General features: G+C 43.9%; 1 protein-coding gene across 2 annotated transcripts; it reads left to right on the forward strand.

Annotated features, from left to right (window-relative positions):
- The first annotated feature begins 20 nt into the window (after nt 1–20).
- Nucleotides 21–11,384, forward strand: LOC115157141 (interferon regulatory factor 4). Of its 2 annotated transcripts, XM_029705125.1 has the most exons (9): nt 21–407; nt 869–1,068; nt 1,457–1,643; nt 2,473–2,558; nt 4,313–4,484; nt 4,952–5,044; nt 8,434–8,820; nt 9,309–9,421; nt 10,173–11,384. In XM_029705125.1, exons 1-9 carry the CDS (start codon nt 398–400, stop codon nt 10,545–10,547), a joined length of 1,623 nt encoding a protein of 540 aa, XP_029560985.1. In that variant the 5' UTR covers nt 21–397; the 3' UTR covers nt 10,548–11,384. The 2 variants fall into 2 exon arrangements, with proteins under 2 accessions (XP_029560985.1, XP_029560986.1); XM_029705126.1 differs by lacking the exon at nt 4,952–5,044.
- Nucleotides 11,385–12,159: the final 775 nt, after the last annotated feature.

Genomic DNA, 12,159 nt, shown 5'->3' on the forward strand with positions numbered 1-12,159 from the left:
AGAACAATTATATTTTAGGATTCATAATACAGTAGACTATTTAAAGCATAAACATAGAATGGTAACCCAATCTATTGACATAATGACGATTTTAAGGAGTTTCTGTTTTGATATTGAGCGCAGGTAATTGTTCCATTCCATGGCGGTGTTTGCATCCTGTGTTTGCCAGTCGAGAGGGAATCCCCATCCACTTACTGTAGGCTACTGTATGTAGGTTGTTCTCCGATAAGCTTCAAAGAAATGTAGCGCATAGTGCCGAACGCATAAAGTGAAAAGGCTCCTCCCAGTCAAGACACCGCCATAAAGATGTGACAATATTTAAGAATAGGTCATCCCATGCTCTCTCTTGAGAACAGTGTCCGTGAGATCGATTTCATTACTTTTCAGAGACGCTCACATGGTTAGAGGTAAGGAGTTTATTCTCATTCATAGTGAACATAGAAGAGGGTAAACGTCCTGAAACTGACGCAGTGATGTTGATGCACTTAACACTAGGCTATTACGTTATTAAGTTTATGCATGTGATTATAACATTGTTTTTCAGATTGCAATTATGAGCCTACAAAATATTAATTAAATATCTTTGAATCAAGATGACCAACAAATCCAGAAGTGTTTAATTCTTAAATTATTTAATTCTTACTTATTGTTTGTGATTTTTGTTGTTGTTGATTAAACATATGTAATAATCTCAATGATTATACTCTCAAATTATCAGTGATAATATTTGATAAAAACATGATTTACCTAATAACATTAACCACCATCACTCAACACCAAATGACAATGTATTTTTCTTTTGCATTGCATGATCGACTAATTGGTCCCACATCATGCCCATCCTTCTATTGCGTGTGTTTTTCGAAAGAGATGAATTTAGAGGGGGACTGCGGCCTGTCAGTGATTTGTGGCAATGGGAAACTTAGACAGTGGCTGATCGATCAGATTGACAGCTGCATCTATCCCGGACTGGTTTGGGAGAATGAAGAGAAAAGCATTTTCAGGATTCCGTGGAAACATGCGGGCAAACAGGATTACAATCGTGACGAGGATGCTGCGCTCTTCAAGGTGAGTTAGGACCCACACCTTCACTTTACCCGACTTCTCCTATTGTTTTTCTTCTACTTTTAAGTTACTATTTACAACTCGTGAATATTGAATATAGTGTGCAGGAACCCCATAAAGTATAGCTAACTCAATCATATTCATACTTATTTATCTCCAGACCTAGTCTAGTTGGTCTGGTGTAATTTACAGTATTTGCTATAGACTACCTGTTGATTTTTACTACAGTATAGCAAGTGATGATCTTTGTTCAAGGCAATGAGAATTTATTCAAGGCAAAGACCATGATATGTTGATTTTGATGCAGGCCCATAATGCCTTACTTATCGCCAGGTAAATTGAAATTGAATGCAGAGAGGTAGTCAAATCATGATGTTGTTGATAATTGCAGGCCTGGGCATTGTTCAAAGGGAAACATAGGGAAGGAGTGGACAAACCAGACCCCCCTACATGGAAGACCAGACTGCGATGTGCTCTGAACAAAAGCAATGACTTTGATGAGCTGGTGGAGCGAAGCCAACTGGACATTTCCGATCCTTTCAAAGTCTACAGAATCATACCGGAGGGAGCTAAGAGAGGCACGTTTTGTTCATGTTATTGTAGTATTATCAAAGTCAAGTCCATGTCATGAATGCCTACTGTTCTGACTGTACTGTACTGTACCATAGTGAAGTGATATAGGCTACTGGCAGTTGATATCAGAGATTTCATGTGTCAAAGGTAATAATGCACTAGGGTTCAAGTTACACCTGCATTGCCGTAACAAAACCGTAACTTGTGCTTCTGAGAAATGTTGTAGTCTGCCCATCCCTAGAACACCCACCTGCTTACATAGAGGGTGAGCCCAAACTCAGGTTGTCTGACTGAACCTAGCCGAGCAGACATACACACACAGCCAGCAATGTTTCATTTTGCCTCCATCGTCTGATGAGGCAGGAAGCAGAGAGGAAGCCGATGTGTGTACCAAAAAGGCCTTGACGCTTTTTTTAGAAGGCTTCAGTTACCCAGTGCAGAATGCACAGCATACACACTTAACCTCCAGCCTTTGTTATGCAAGCCTGAAGGCTCCACCATCAGAAGAACCCTTTGTCACTCTCATATGGCAGTCTCAGTTAGGATTGACTCTTCGAGACCAAACCTGCAACCTAGGGGTTGAGACACTTTACACATGTTGTTATCGCATGGCTCTATAGTTTCTGTATTCAACTGTTTGAAGAGGCTGAATAGCCTTGAGCTCTGTTGAAAAGGCTCTACTTGTAAGGATGACAGTTGACAGATGAATACAATTTCATTTGATTTGACTTCTTATTGAGGACATACATATTTCTGGAGGGACCACCACATAATGTTGCATTAGAACATAGATTTCTATGATGTGATGTCTAATGTTACGTTTCTGTAATGTAGGGATCAAGATGGCAGAGACAATGTCCCACATGAGATCAGTCAACAGCTACCCTATGCACTCTCTATACCCATCTCTACAGAGCCAGGTAAGGTAATGTGTTTACCCCTGCAACAGGTACAGTTGAAGTTGGAAGTTTAGCCAAATACATTTAAACTCAGTTTTTCACAGTTCCTGACATTTAATCCAAGGAAAAATTCCTTGTTTTAGGTCAGTTAGGATCACCACTTTATTTTAAGAATGTGAACTGTCAGAATAATAGTAGAGAGAATGATTTATTTCAGCTTTTATTTCTTTCATCACATTCCCAGTGGGTCAGAAGTTTACATACACTCAATTAGTATTTGGTAGCAGTGCCTTTAAATTGGTTATCTGGGTCAAATGTTTTGGGTAGCCTTCCACAAGCTTCCCACAATAAGTTGGTTGAAGTTTGTCCCATTCCTCCTGACAGAGCTGGTGTAACTGAATTAGATTTGTAGGCCTCCTTGCTTGCACATGCTTTTTCAGTTCTGCTCACAAATGTTCTATGGGATTGAGATCAGGGCTTTGTGATGGCCACTCCAATACCTTGACTTTGTTATCCTTAAGCCATTTTGCCACAACTTTGGAAGTATGCTTGGGGTCATTGTCCATTTGGAAGACCCATTTGCGACCAAGCTTTAACTTCCTGACTGATGTCTTGAGATGTCGCTTCAATATATCCACATATTTTTCCTACCTCATGATGCCATCTATTTTGTGAAGTGCACCAGTTCCTCCTGCAGTAAAGCACCCCCACAACATGATGCTGCCGTCCCGTGCTTCACGGTTGGGATGGTGTTCTTCGGCTTGCAAGCATCCCCCTTTTTCCTCCAAACATAACAATGGTCATTATGGACAAACAGTTATATGTTTGTTTCATCAGACCAGAGGACATTTCTCCAAAGAGTACGATCTTTGTCCCCATGTGCAGTTGAAATACCGTAGTCTGGCTTTTTTATGGCGGTTTTGGAGCAGTGGTTTCTTCCTTGCTGAGAGGCCTTTCAGGTTATGTTTTTACTGTGGATATAGATACTTTTGTACCTGTTTCCTCCAGCATCTTCACAAGGTCCTTTGCTGTTGTTCTGGGATTGATTTGCACTTTTCGCACCAAAGTACATCCATCTCTAGGAGACAGAACGCATCTCCTTCCTGAGCGGTATGATGGCTGCGGGGTCCCACAGTGTTTATACTTGCGTACTATTGTTTGTGCAGATGAACGTGGTACCTTCAGGCGTTTGGAAATTGCTCCCAAGGATGAACCAGACTTGTGGAGGTCTACAATTTTTTTTTTCTTCTGAGGTCTTGGCTGATTTCTTTTGATTTTCCCATGATGTCAAGCAAAGAGGCACTGAGTTTGAAGCTAGTCCTTGAAATACATCCACAGGTACACCTCCAATTGACTCAATATATGTCAATTAGCCTATCGGAAGCTTCTAAATCCATGACATCATTTTTTGGAATTTTCCAAGCTGTTTAAAGGCACAGTCAACTTAGTGTATGTAAACTTCTGACCCACTGGAATTGTGATACAGTGAGTTATAAGTGAAATAATCTTTCTTTAAACAATTGATGGAAAAATGACTTGTGTCATGCACAAAGTAGATGTCCTAACCGACTTGCCAAAACTACAGTTTGTTAACAAGAAATTTGTGGAGTGGTTGAAAAACGAATTTTAATGACTCCAACCTAAGTGTATGTAAACTTCTGACTTCAATTGTACCTTCAAAGATCTTCACAGCTCTCTCTCCCTGCTGGGTGTGGATCAGGAACCCACCACTACCTGACTAACAGCTGTCTCCTCTCCCCTTGGCCTGTCCCCAGGTGTCTGGCGGATTCATGATTCCTCAGGAGAGGAAGGAGTGGAGGGAGTACAGCCACGCACTGGACCAGCCTCAGCCTCACCAGCCACCCCACATTGAGCTGCAGTACAACCAGTGCCACTACCCACAGCCACTCAGCCGACCCTGGCACACCGGGCCACACACAGATAACGGTGAGACATGGCATGACCATGGGGAAGACACTGATTATAGGAATGAAAATATGGAGAGATAAGACTCCACAGTACATGTCCTTCAGTACAAGTACAGAGGAGCCAGGTAGAGATGAAGCCATGTGAACACCATACTTCACTAGTTCTCATGTTAACTTGGTTTCAGATAGTGAAAGGCTATAGTATAGGTCAGTGTTCTGTATGACAGATTTGACAGATGTTAATCTGAGTGACACACACACATACACACACACACAAGTTGTAAAAACAGCTACGGTTTGACAGTGAAGGCTTTGGTAACCACCAGTTCTCCAAAATAATGAGGGCTTCATTTAACAGTCTTTAGTCAGGTTCCTCCTGATATGAAATTATTTAGACAAGGTCTAGTAATTCATCCTCCATGATATGTACACTAAAAACACTCATTCATTGGTTAATAACAGTATTTATTTATCTTCTCCCCTCAGGTTATCAGTTCACTGGCTCCTTCTGTTCCTACTCTTCCTCAGAGTCTCACCCCACAGCATTTAAAATGGACCACAACATGTCTACCCTTTCTGGTACATGCTATTCTATTACCTCTAGATTACTAAGTTACTACTGCTGCTACTGCTACTACTGCTACTACTCCTACTTCTGCTACGACTGCTCCTACTACTGCTGCTACTACTTGTACTACTACTACTGCTAACTATACTAATACTACTGCTGCTACTACTTCTGCTGCTGCTACTACTACTACTACTACTACTAAATCAAATCAAATCAAATGTATTTATATAGCCCTTCGTACATCAGCTGATATCTCAAAGTGCTGTACAGAAACCCAGCCTAAAACCCCAAACAGCAAGCAATGCATGTGAAAGAAGCACGGTGGCTAGGAAAAACTCCCTAGGAAAAACTCCCTAGAAAGGCCAAAAACCTAGGAAGAAACCTAGAGAGGAACCAGGTTATGAGGGGTGGCCAGTCCTCTTCTGGCTGTGCCGGGTGGATATTATAACAGAACATGGTCAAGATGTTAAAATGTTCATAAATGACCAGCATGGTCAAATAATAATAATCATAGTAGTTGTCGAGGGTGCAACAAGCACGTCCGGTGAACAGGTCAGGGTTCCATAGCCGCAGGCAGAACAGTTGAAACTGGAGCAGCAGCACGGCCAGGTGGACTGGGGACAGCAAGGAGTCATCATGCCAGGTAGTCCTGAGGCATGGTCCTAGGGCTCAGGTCCTCCGTGAGAAAGAAAGAAAGAGAGAAAGAGAGAATTAGAGAGAGCATATTTAAATTCACACAGGACACCGGATAAGACAAGAGAAATACTCCAGATGTAACAGACTGACCCTAGCCCCCCGACACATAAACTACTGCAGCATAAATACTGGAGGCTGAGACAGGAGGGATCAGAAGACACTGTGGCCCCATCCGATGATACCCCCGGACAGGGCCAAACAGGCAGGATATAACCCCACCCACTTTGCCAAAGCACAGCCCCCACACCACTAGAGGGATGTCTCCAACCACCAACTTACCGTCCTAAGACAATGCCGAGTATAGCCCACAAAGATCTCCGCCACGGCACAACTCAAGTGGGGGGGGGGGGGGGGGCGCCACGCACTGGAAGACCACGTCAGTGACTCAACCCACTCAAGTGACACACCCCTCCCATGGACGGCATGGAAGAACACCAGTAAGCCAGTGACTCAGCCCCGGTAATAGGGTTAGAGGCAGAGAATCCCAGTGGGGAGAGGGGAACCGGCAAGGCAGAGACAGCAAGGGCGGTTCGTTGCTCCAGCCTTTCCGTTCACCTTCACACTCCTGGGCCAGACTATACTTAATCATAGGACCTACTGAAGAGATAAGTATTCAGTAAAGACTTAAAGGTTGAGACTGAGTCTGCGTCTCTCACATGGGTAGGCAGACCATTCCATAAAAATGGAGCTCTATAGGAGAAAGCCCTACCTCCAGCCGTTTGCTTAGAAATTCTAGGGACAATTAGGAGGCCAGCGTCTTGTGACCGTAGCGTACGTGTAGGTATGTACGGCAGGACCAAATCGGAAAGATAGGTAGGAGCAAGCCCATGTAATGCTTTGTAGGTTAGCAGTAAAACCTTGAAATCAGCCCTTGCCTTAACAGGAAGCCAGTGTAGGGAGGCTAGCACTGGAGTAATATGACTCCAGTACTACTACTACTGCTAACTATACTAATACTACTGCTGCTACTACTACTACTACTACTACTACCATTGCTAGCTAGTCTTTTAATTTCCTTCAAGATATCATGGAATTATTCCCGCACACCTTTTTCAGTTATTGTGCACACAGCATGTGTGTATTGTATTGTAATTCCACACCACTGACCAGTGTTAATGACAGACACAAAGAGAAGATTAGTACGATGTATTGGAGCGTACTGAATTATTATCTCGTGTTACCAACCACCTGACTGATGTCTTGAGATGTTGCTTCAATATTGCCACATCATTTTCCTACCTCATGATGCCATCTATTTTGTGAAGTGCACCAGTCCCTCCTGCAGCAATGCACCCCCACAACATGATGCTGCCACCCGCATGCTTCACAGTTGGGATGGTGTTCTTCGGCTTGCAAGCCTCCCCCTTTTTCCTCTAAACATAACGATGGTCATTATGGCCAAACAGTTATATTTTTGTTTCATCAGACCAGAGGACATTTCTCCAAAAAGTACGATCTTTGTCCCCATGTGCAGTTGCAAACCGTAGTCTGGCTTTTTTATGGCGGTTTTGGAGCAGTGGCTTCTTCCTTGCTGAGAGGCCTTTCAGGTTATGTTGATATAGGACTCGTTTTTTACTGTGGATATAGATACTTTTGTACCTGTTTCCTCCAGCATCTTCACAAGGTCCTTTGCTGTTGTTCTGGGATTGATTTGCACTTTTCGCACCAAAGTACGTCCATCTCTAGGAGACAGAACGCATCTCCTTCCTGAGCGGTATGACGGCTGCGTGGTCACACGGTGTTTATACTTGCGTACTATTGTTTGTGCAGATGAACGTGGTACCTTCAGGCATTTGGAAATTCCTCCCAAGGATGAACCAGACTTGTGGAGGTCTACAATTTTTTTCTGAGGTCTTGGCTGATTTCTTTTGATTTTCCCATGGTCAAGCAAAGAGGCACTGAGTTTGAAGGTAGGCCTTGAAATGCATCCACAGGTACACCTCCAATTGACTCAAATTGTGTCAATTAGCCTATCAGAAGCTTCTAAAGCCACGATGACATTTTCTGGAATTTCCCAAGCTGTTTAAAGGTACAGGCAACTTAGTGTATGTAAACTTCTGACCCACTGGAATTGTGATATAATGAATAATCAGTGAAATAATCTGTCTGTAAACAATTCTTGGAAAAATGACTTGTGTCATGCACAAAGTAGATGTCCTAACCGACTTGCCAAAATGATAGTTTGTTGACAAGAAATGTGTGGAGTGGTTGAAAAACGAGTTGTAATGTCTCCAACCTAAGTGTATGTAAACTTCTGACTTCAACTGTATGTTGTTGATATTTTAGATGGGTGACTGCAGGGACCACTACAGTTACAGTAACATACGCAGTATTAAATAAAATAATTGTATTGTTTATCAGTGTTGAAAATACAGAACTGGCTCCTTTTGCATTGTCTGTAAATGGAACAGTATTTAATGTTTAGCTCGGCTGATTAAGAAAGTCGTAAAGTTCAGCAGTTTGATAACTTCTGTCATTCACTTTCTTTCTATATACACTGTTTGCAAGAGGAAACTGACTTTTAGCCATTGAAAGTGATTTCAACTTCCCCAGGCATCTTCATATCAGAAACGGATTCAGATGTTTATTACGACTAAACACATGGAAAGAATGCGTTTGTTTTCAGACAGCTGTCAATCTTTTTTGGAATACTTTTACTTACTGGTTAATTCTCTAACATCTTCCCCCCTCTTTCCTCCAGACTTCCGACTGCACGTATCCCTGTTCTACCGTGAGTCTCTGGTCAAGAAGGTAACCACCTCTAGTCCTGAAGGCTGCCGGATCACTTCTTCCTCCTCATCTTCCTCTCCGTCCTCCCCCTCCCCCGAGGACAGGCTGTACAGTGGTGCAGAGACGGTGCAGTTCCCCTCCCCTTACCCCCAGTCTCAGAGGAGAGGGGCAGAGAAGCTGCCCAACGTCCTGGAGAGGGGCGTGCTCCTGTGGATGACGTTAGATGGGCTCTATGCCAAGCGGCTGTGCCAGAGCCGAGTGTACTGGGAAGGCCCGCTGGCACCCTACACGGACAAACCCAATAAATTGGAGAAAGAACAGACCTGCAAGCTGTTTGACACCCAGCAGTTCCTCACTGGTGAGAAACAGTATTTTGATTGTGAGCTGATGATGGTGCTGAACATTGATGATGGTGGTGAGGATACCTACTGTAGAATGTGAAGTCCCTCTCCATGCTGTGGTATCAGTGGGTATGCAACCTGTCATGTTCTCAGCGGCGGCCTGTCAGTGGAGTGTCCATGAAACAGCCCCCGCCCACCTCCTGTGGTCCACCACTCAGTCTCTAGCTGCAGTTTACATGTGAACCACTCATTTTTTAACACCAACGACTTCCTTGCAAATGACTGGAAAAAGCTTTCTCTGACTCCTCTTTCTCATTCTGTGAACCTTTTAATTTTAGCATTTTCCATGCAGTGATACTGAATCACAATACCCATCTCTCTCAAGCTGAACGTCCTTCCTTCATGAGCAAAGTAGATGTTTTCAGCTGTTAGGGGGCGAATTGGTGAATTGTGGGTGAAATAAGGTGATAAACTCATTGTACACTCCCTCCATCCCTCCTTCCAGAGCTGCAGGGGTATGCCCACCATGGCCGTCCCATGCCCAGGCACCAGGTGGTGCTGTGTTTCGGAGACGAGTACCCAGACCCCCAGCGCCAGGCCAAGATGATCACAGCACAGGTACAGTACATTACAGACTCTCGCTATCTTATTATGGTTGGAATCAACAGTGCATTACAATAACAGTCCAACATGATAAAGGCTGAAATAAAAAGAAAACAAAATATAGCCTGCCTAGCCTTGTTACTCATGATGATAAACAAAGGACTCTATCAACACGTCCAAATCGGTTCTTCCCCCACTCTCTTGGCCCTAACCCATCGATGTTTGCAAATCTGTAGGATCTGGATAGGTATAAGAAGGGCAGTGCGTATTGCTTATACCTTACACATTTTCAGAAACTGAAGGTTAGGCCCAAGGGGGAGGGGAAGGAAGAGATTTGGTATTTGCTATTCTTGGTTTACCCAGAAATAAATTCTTGCGAAATATGGTCAGCTTCCTTATTTACTTCTGGGTCAATACGTGTTAACAATTGAGAGTTCCGTTGTACCAGGGAGGAAGCAATGTCTCCACCCTCATAAAGGAAAGTCTCCCTCCTCCACTAATTAACTACTGCGCACACAGGCTTGAAATCACCCCCCCATGTATATATATTGAAGCGCCGCCTTCGCCCAATTGTGATAATTTCAAATAGTGATGAAAACCCAAACACAGAAACTACTGCGGCTAGTTATCTCAGCCATTCGATTACAGCCCTGACAGATTCTCTCGGTTTACACACAGAATCTGCCCAAGAGAGATTAGGTAAATGGGAGCAGTCTTTCTTCATTTTCATTCATCATTCATGGTGTGACCCCTGCATGTGTTGCAGGTGGAGCCCATGTTTGCCAGGGGCATGTTATACTTCAGCCAGCAGAGCAGCAGTCACTGCCTGAGTGACTACGAGCTCCAGGGACACACAGAGATCTCCCTTCCGGCTCCAGGAGTCTACCAGAGGACCCTTCAACAGAGCTCCCCTCTAGCTCCAGGAGACTACCAGAGGACCCTTCAACAGAGCTCCCCTCTAGCTCCAGGAGACTACCAGAGGACCCTTCAACAGAGCTCCCCTCTAGCTCCAGGAGACTACCAGAGGACCCTGCAACAGAGCTCCCCTCTAGCTCCAGGAGACTACCAGAGGACCCTGCAACAGAGCTCCCCTTTAGCTCCAGGAGACTACCAGAGGACCCTGCAACACATGCAGGAGTAACACACAAACAGGCCCCAGGAGCCATGGACATGAATGTAGATTGACCAATGAGCTTTACATCGCTTCTCCTGAATAGTGTACAGTATACTCAGGTCTTGGACTAAAATACCTTACTGTAATTTCAACGTAAGACTGGACTGTGCCTCCATCGTCAGTGTCAGTAGTTTGACCCAATGATCAATGTTAAAAATGGGGGCGCTGAAAGAATCTTCCCTAGTTTGTACAGCCTTACAATTATTTTTGTAATCAACCATTTTTTTTGCTGTTCTATTAAATGATATGAAAAAGTGAATACCTATCACAAGAGGTGGCATGTAGGCCTATCACAAGAGGTGGCGTGTAGGCCTATCACAAGAGGTGGCATGTAGGCCTATCACAAGAGGTGGCGTGTAGGCCTATCACAAGAGGTGGCGTGTAGGCCTATCACAAGAGGTGGCGTGTAGGCCTATCACAAGAGGTGGCGTGTGTTACTCGTATTCCTGTGACATCTGTGGGTGCTGATGGGAAAGCTCCTGACCTGTGATAGTGGTGTGGGGGGGAACCCCACTGCTTAGCCTCTCTCGCTCTCCCCTCTCTCATTTTCTTTCAACGAGAGGGGGATGCATGTGTATTTGTGTGCATGTGACATGGTGACAGTGTATAGGATGTGGTTTGGGGTAGAGGGTGTAGGGTGGGTGATGGGGGACCAATGTGAAGCAGAGAGGGACTGTCTGAAGCAGGAAGCACAAGTCACAGGTGCACAGGAAGAAGAGTAGCCCTCAAGAGAAATTAAGACTCGAGAAGGAAGAAGAAGTGAAATGTATATGAATCAAGAATACAAATGGATCATTGATATATTGAAGTGTGTCACACAGAGAATTTCTGTGTAGTATATTTTCACCATTTATCAAACAATCTATGAAAGGGGTTCACTCCACTTAAGGCCAGGCACTGAATACAATTCCCTTGACATATTTTGATTATTTATGAACAACAATAGGTAACTTTGATGCAACCTAACTGAATAACTCTTATTGTATTCTTATATTTTCTTGATTATCAGGCTCCATAATCTGACTTTTTGTGACAACACAAGTCACAAAGTTTTCCATTCATATAGTTCTATTGTCTACTACTTCCCCATCTCAAAACTGATTGAAAAAAGGGTAGCCCTGGCGTACAGGGCATTCGGAAGGTAGTCAGGCCCCTTTACTTTTTCCACATTTTGTAACGTTACAGCCTTATTCTAAAATGTTTTTTATTTATTTATTATGAATCTACACACAATACAAAACAGACCCTTTGCTATGACACTCGAAATTGGCACACACCTGTTTACAGTCCCACAGTTGATAGTGCATGTCAGAGTAAAAACCAAGCCATGAGGTCGAAGGAATTGTCCTCAGAGCTCAGAGAGGATTGTGTCGAGGCACAGATCTGGGGAAGGGTACCAAAACATTTCTGCAGCATCGAACGTCCCCAAGAACACAGTGGCCTCCATCATTCTTAAATGGAAGAAGTTTGGAACCACCAAGACTCTTCCTACAGCTAGCCGCCCGGCCAAACTGAGCCATCAGGGGAAAGAGCCTTGGTCAGGGAGGTGACCAAGAACCCGATGGTCACTTTGACAGAG

Source organism: Salmo trutta, chromosome 21 (assembly GCF_901001165.1).
Source record: "Salmo trutta chromosome 21, fSalTru1.1, whole genome shotgun sequence".
NCBI lineage: Eukaryota > Metazoa > Chordata > Actinopteri > Salmoniformes > Salmonidae > Salmo > Salmo trutta.

Excerpts from the sequence above, each read along its gene's own strand:
- LOC115157141 (XM_029705125.1), top strand. Across the intron at positions 1,644-2,472 it reads ACCGGAGGGAGCTAAGAGAG|GGATCAAGATGGCAGAGACA; the intron begins GCACGTTTTGTT and ends TCTGTAATGTAG. Across the intron at positions 4,485-4,951 it reads CGGGCCACACACAGATAACG|GTTATCAGTTCACTGGCTCC; the intron begins GTGAGACATGGC and ends TTCTCCCCTCAG.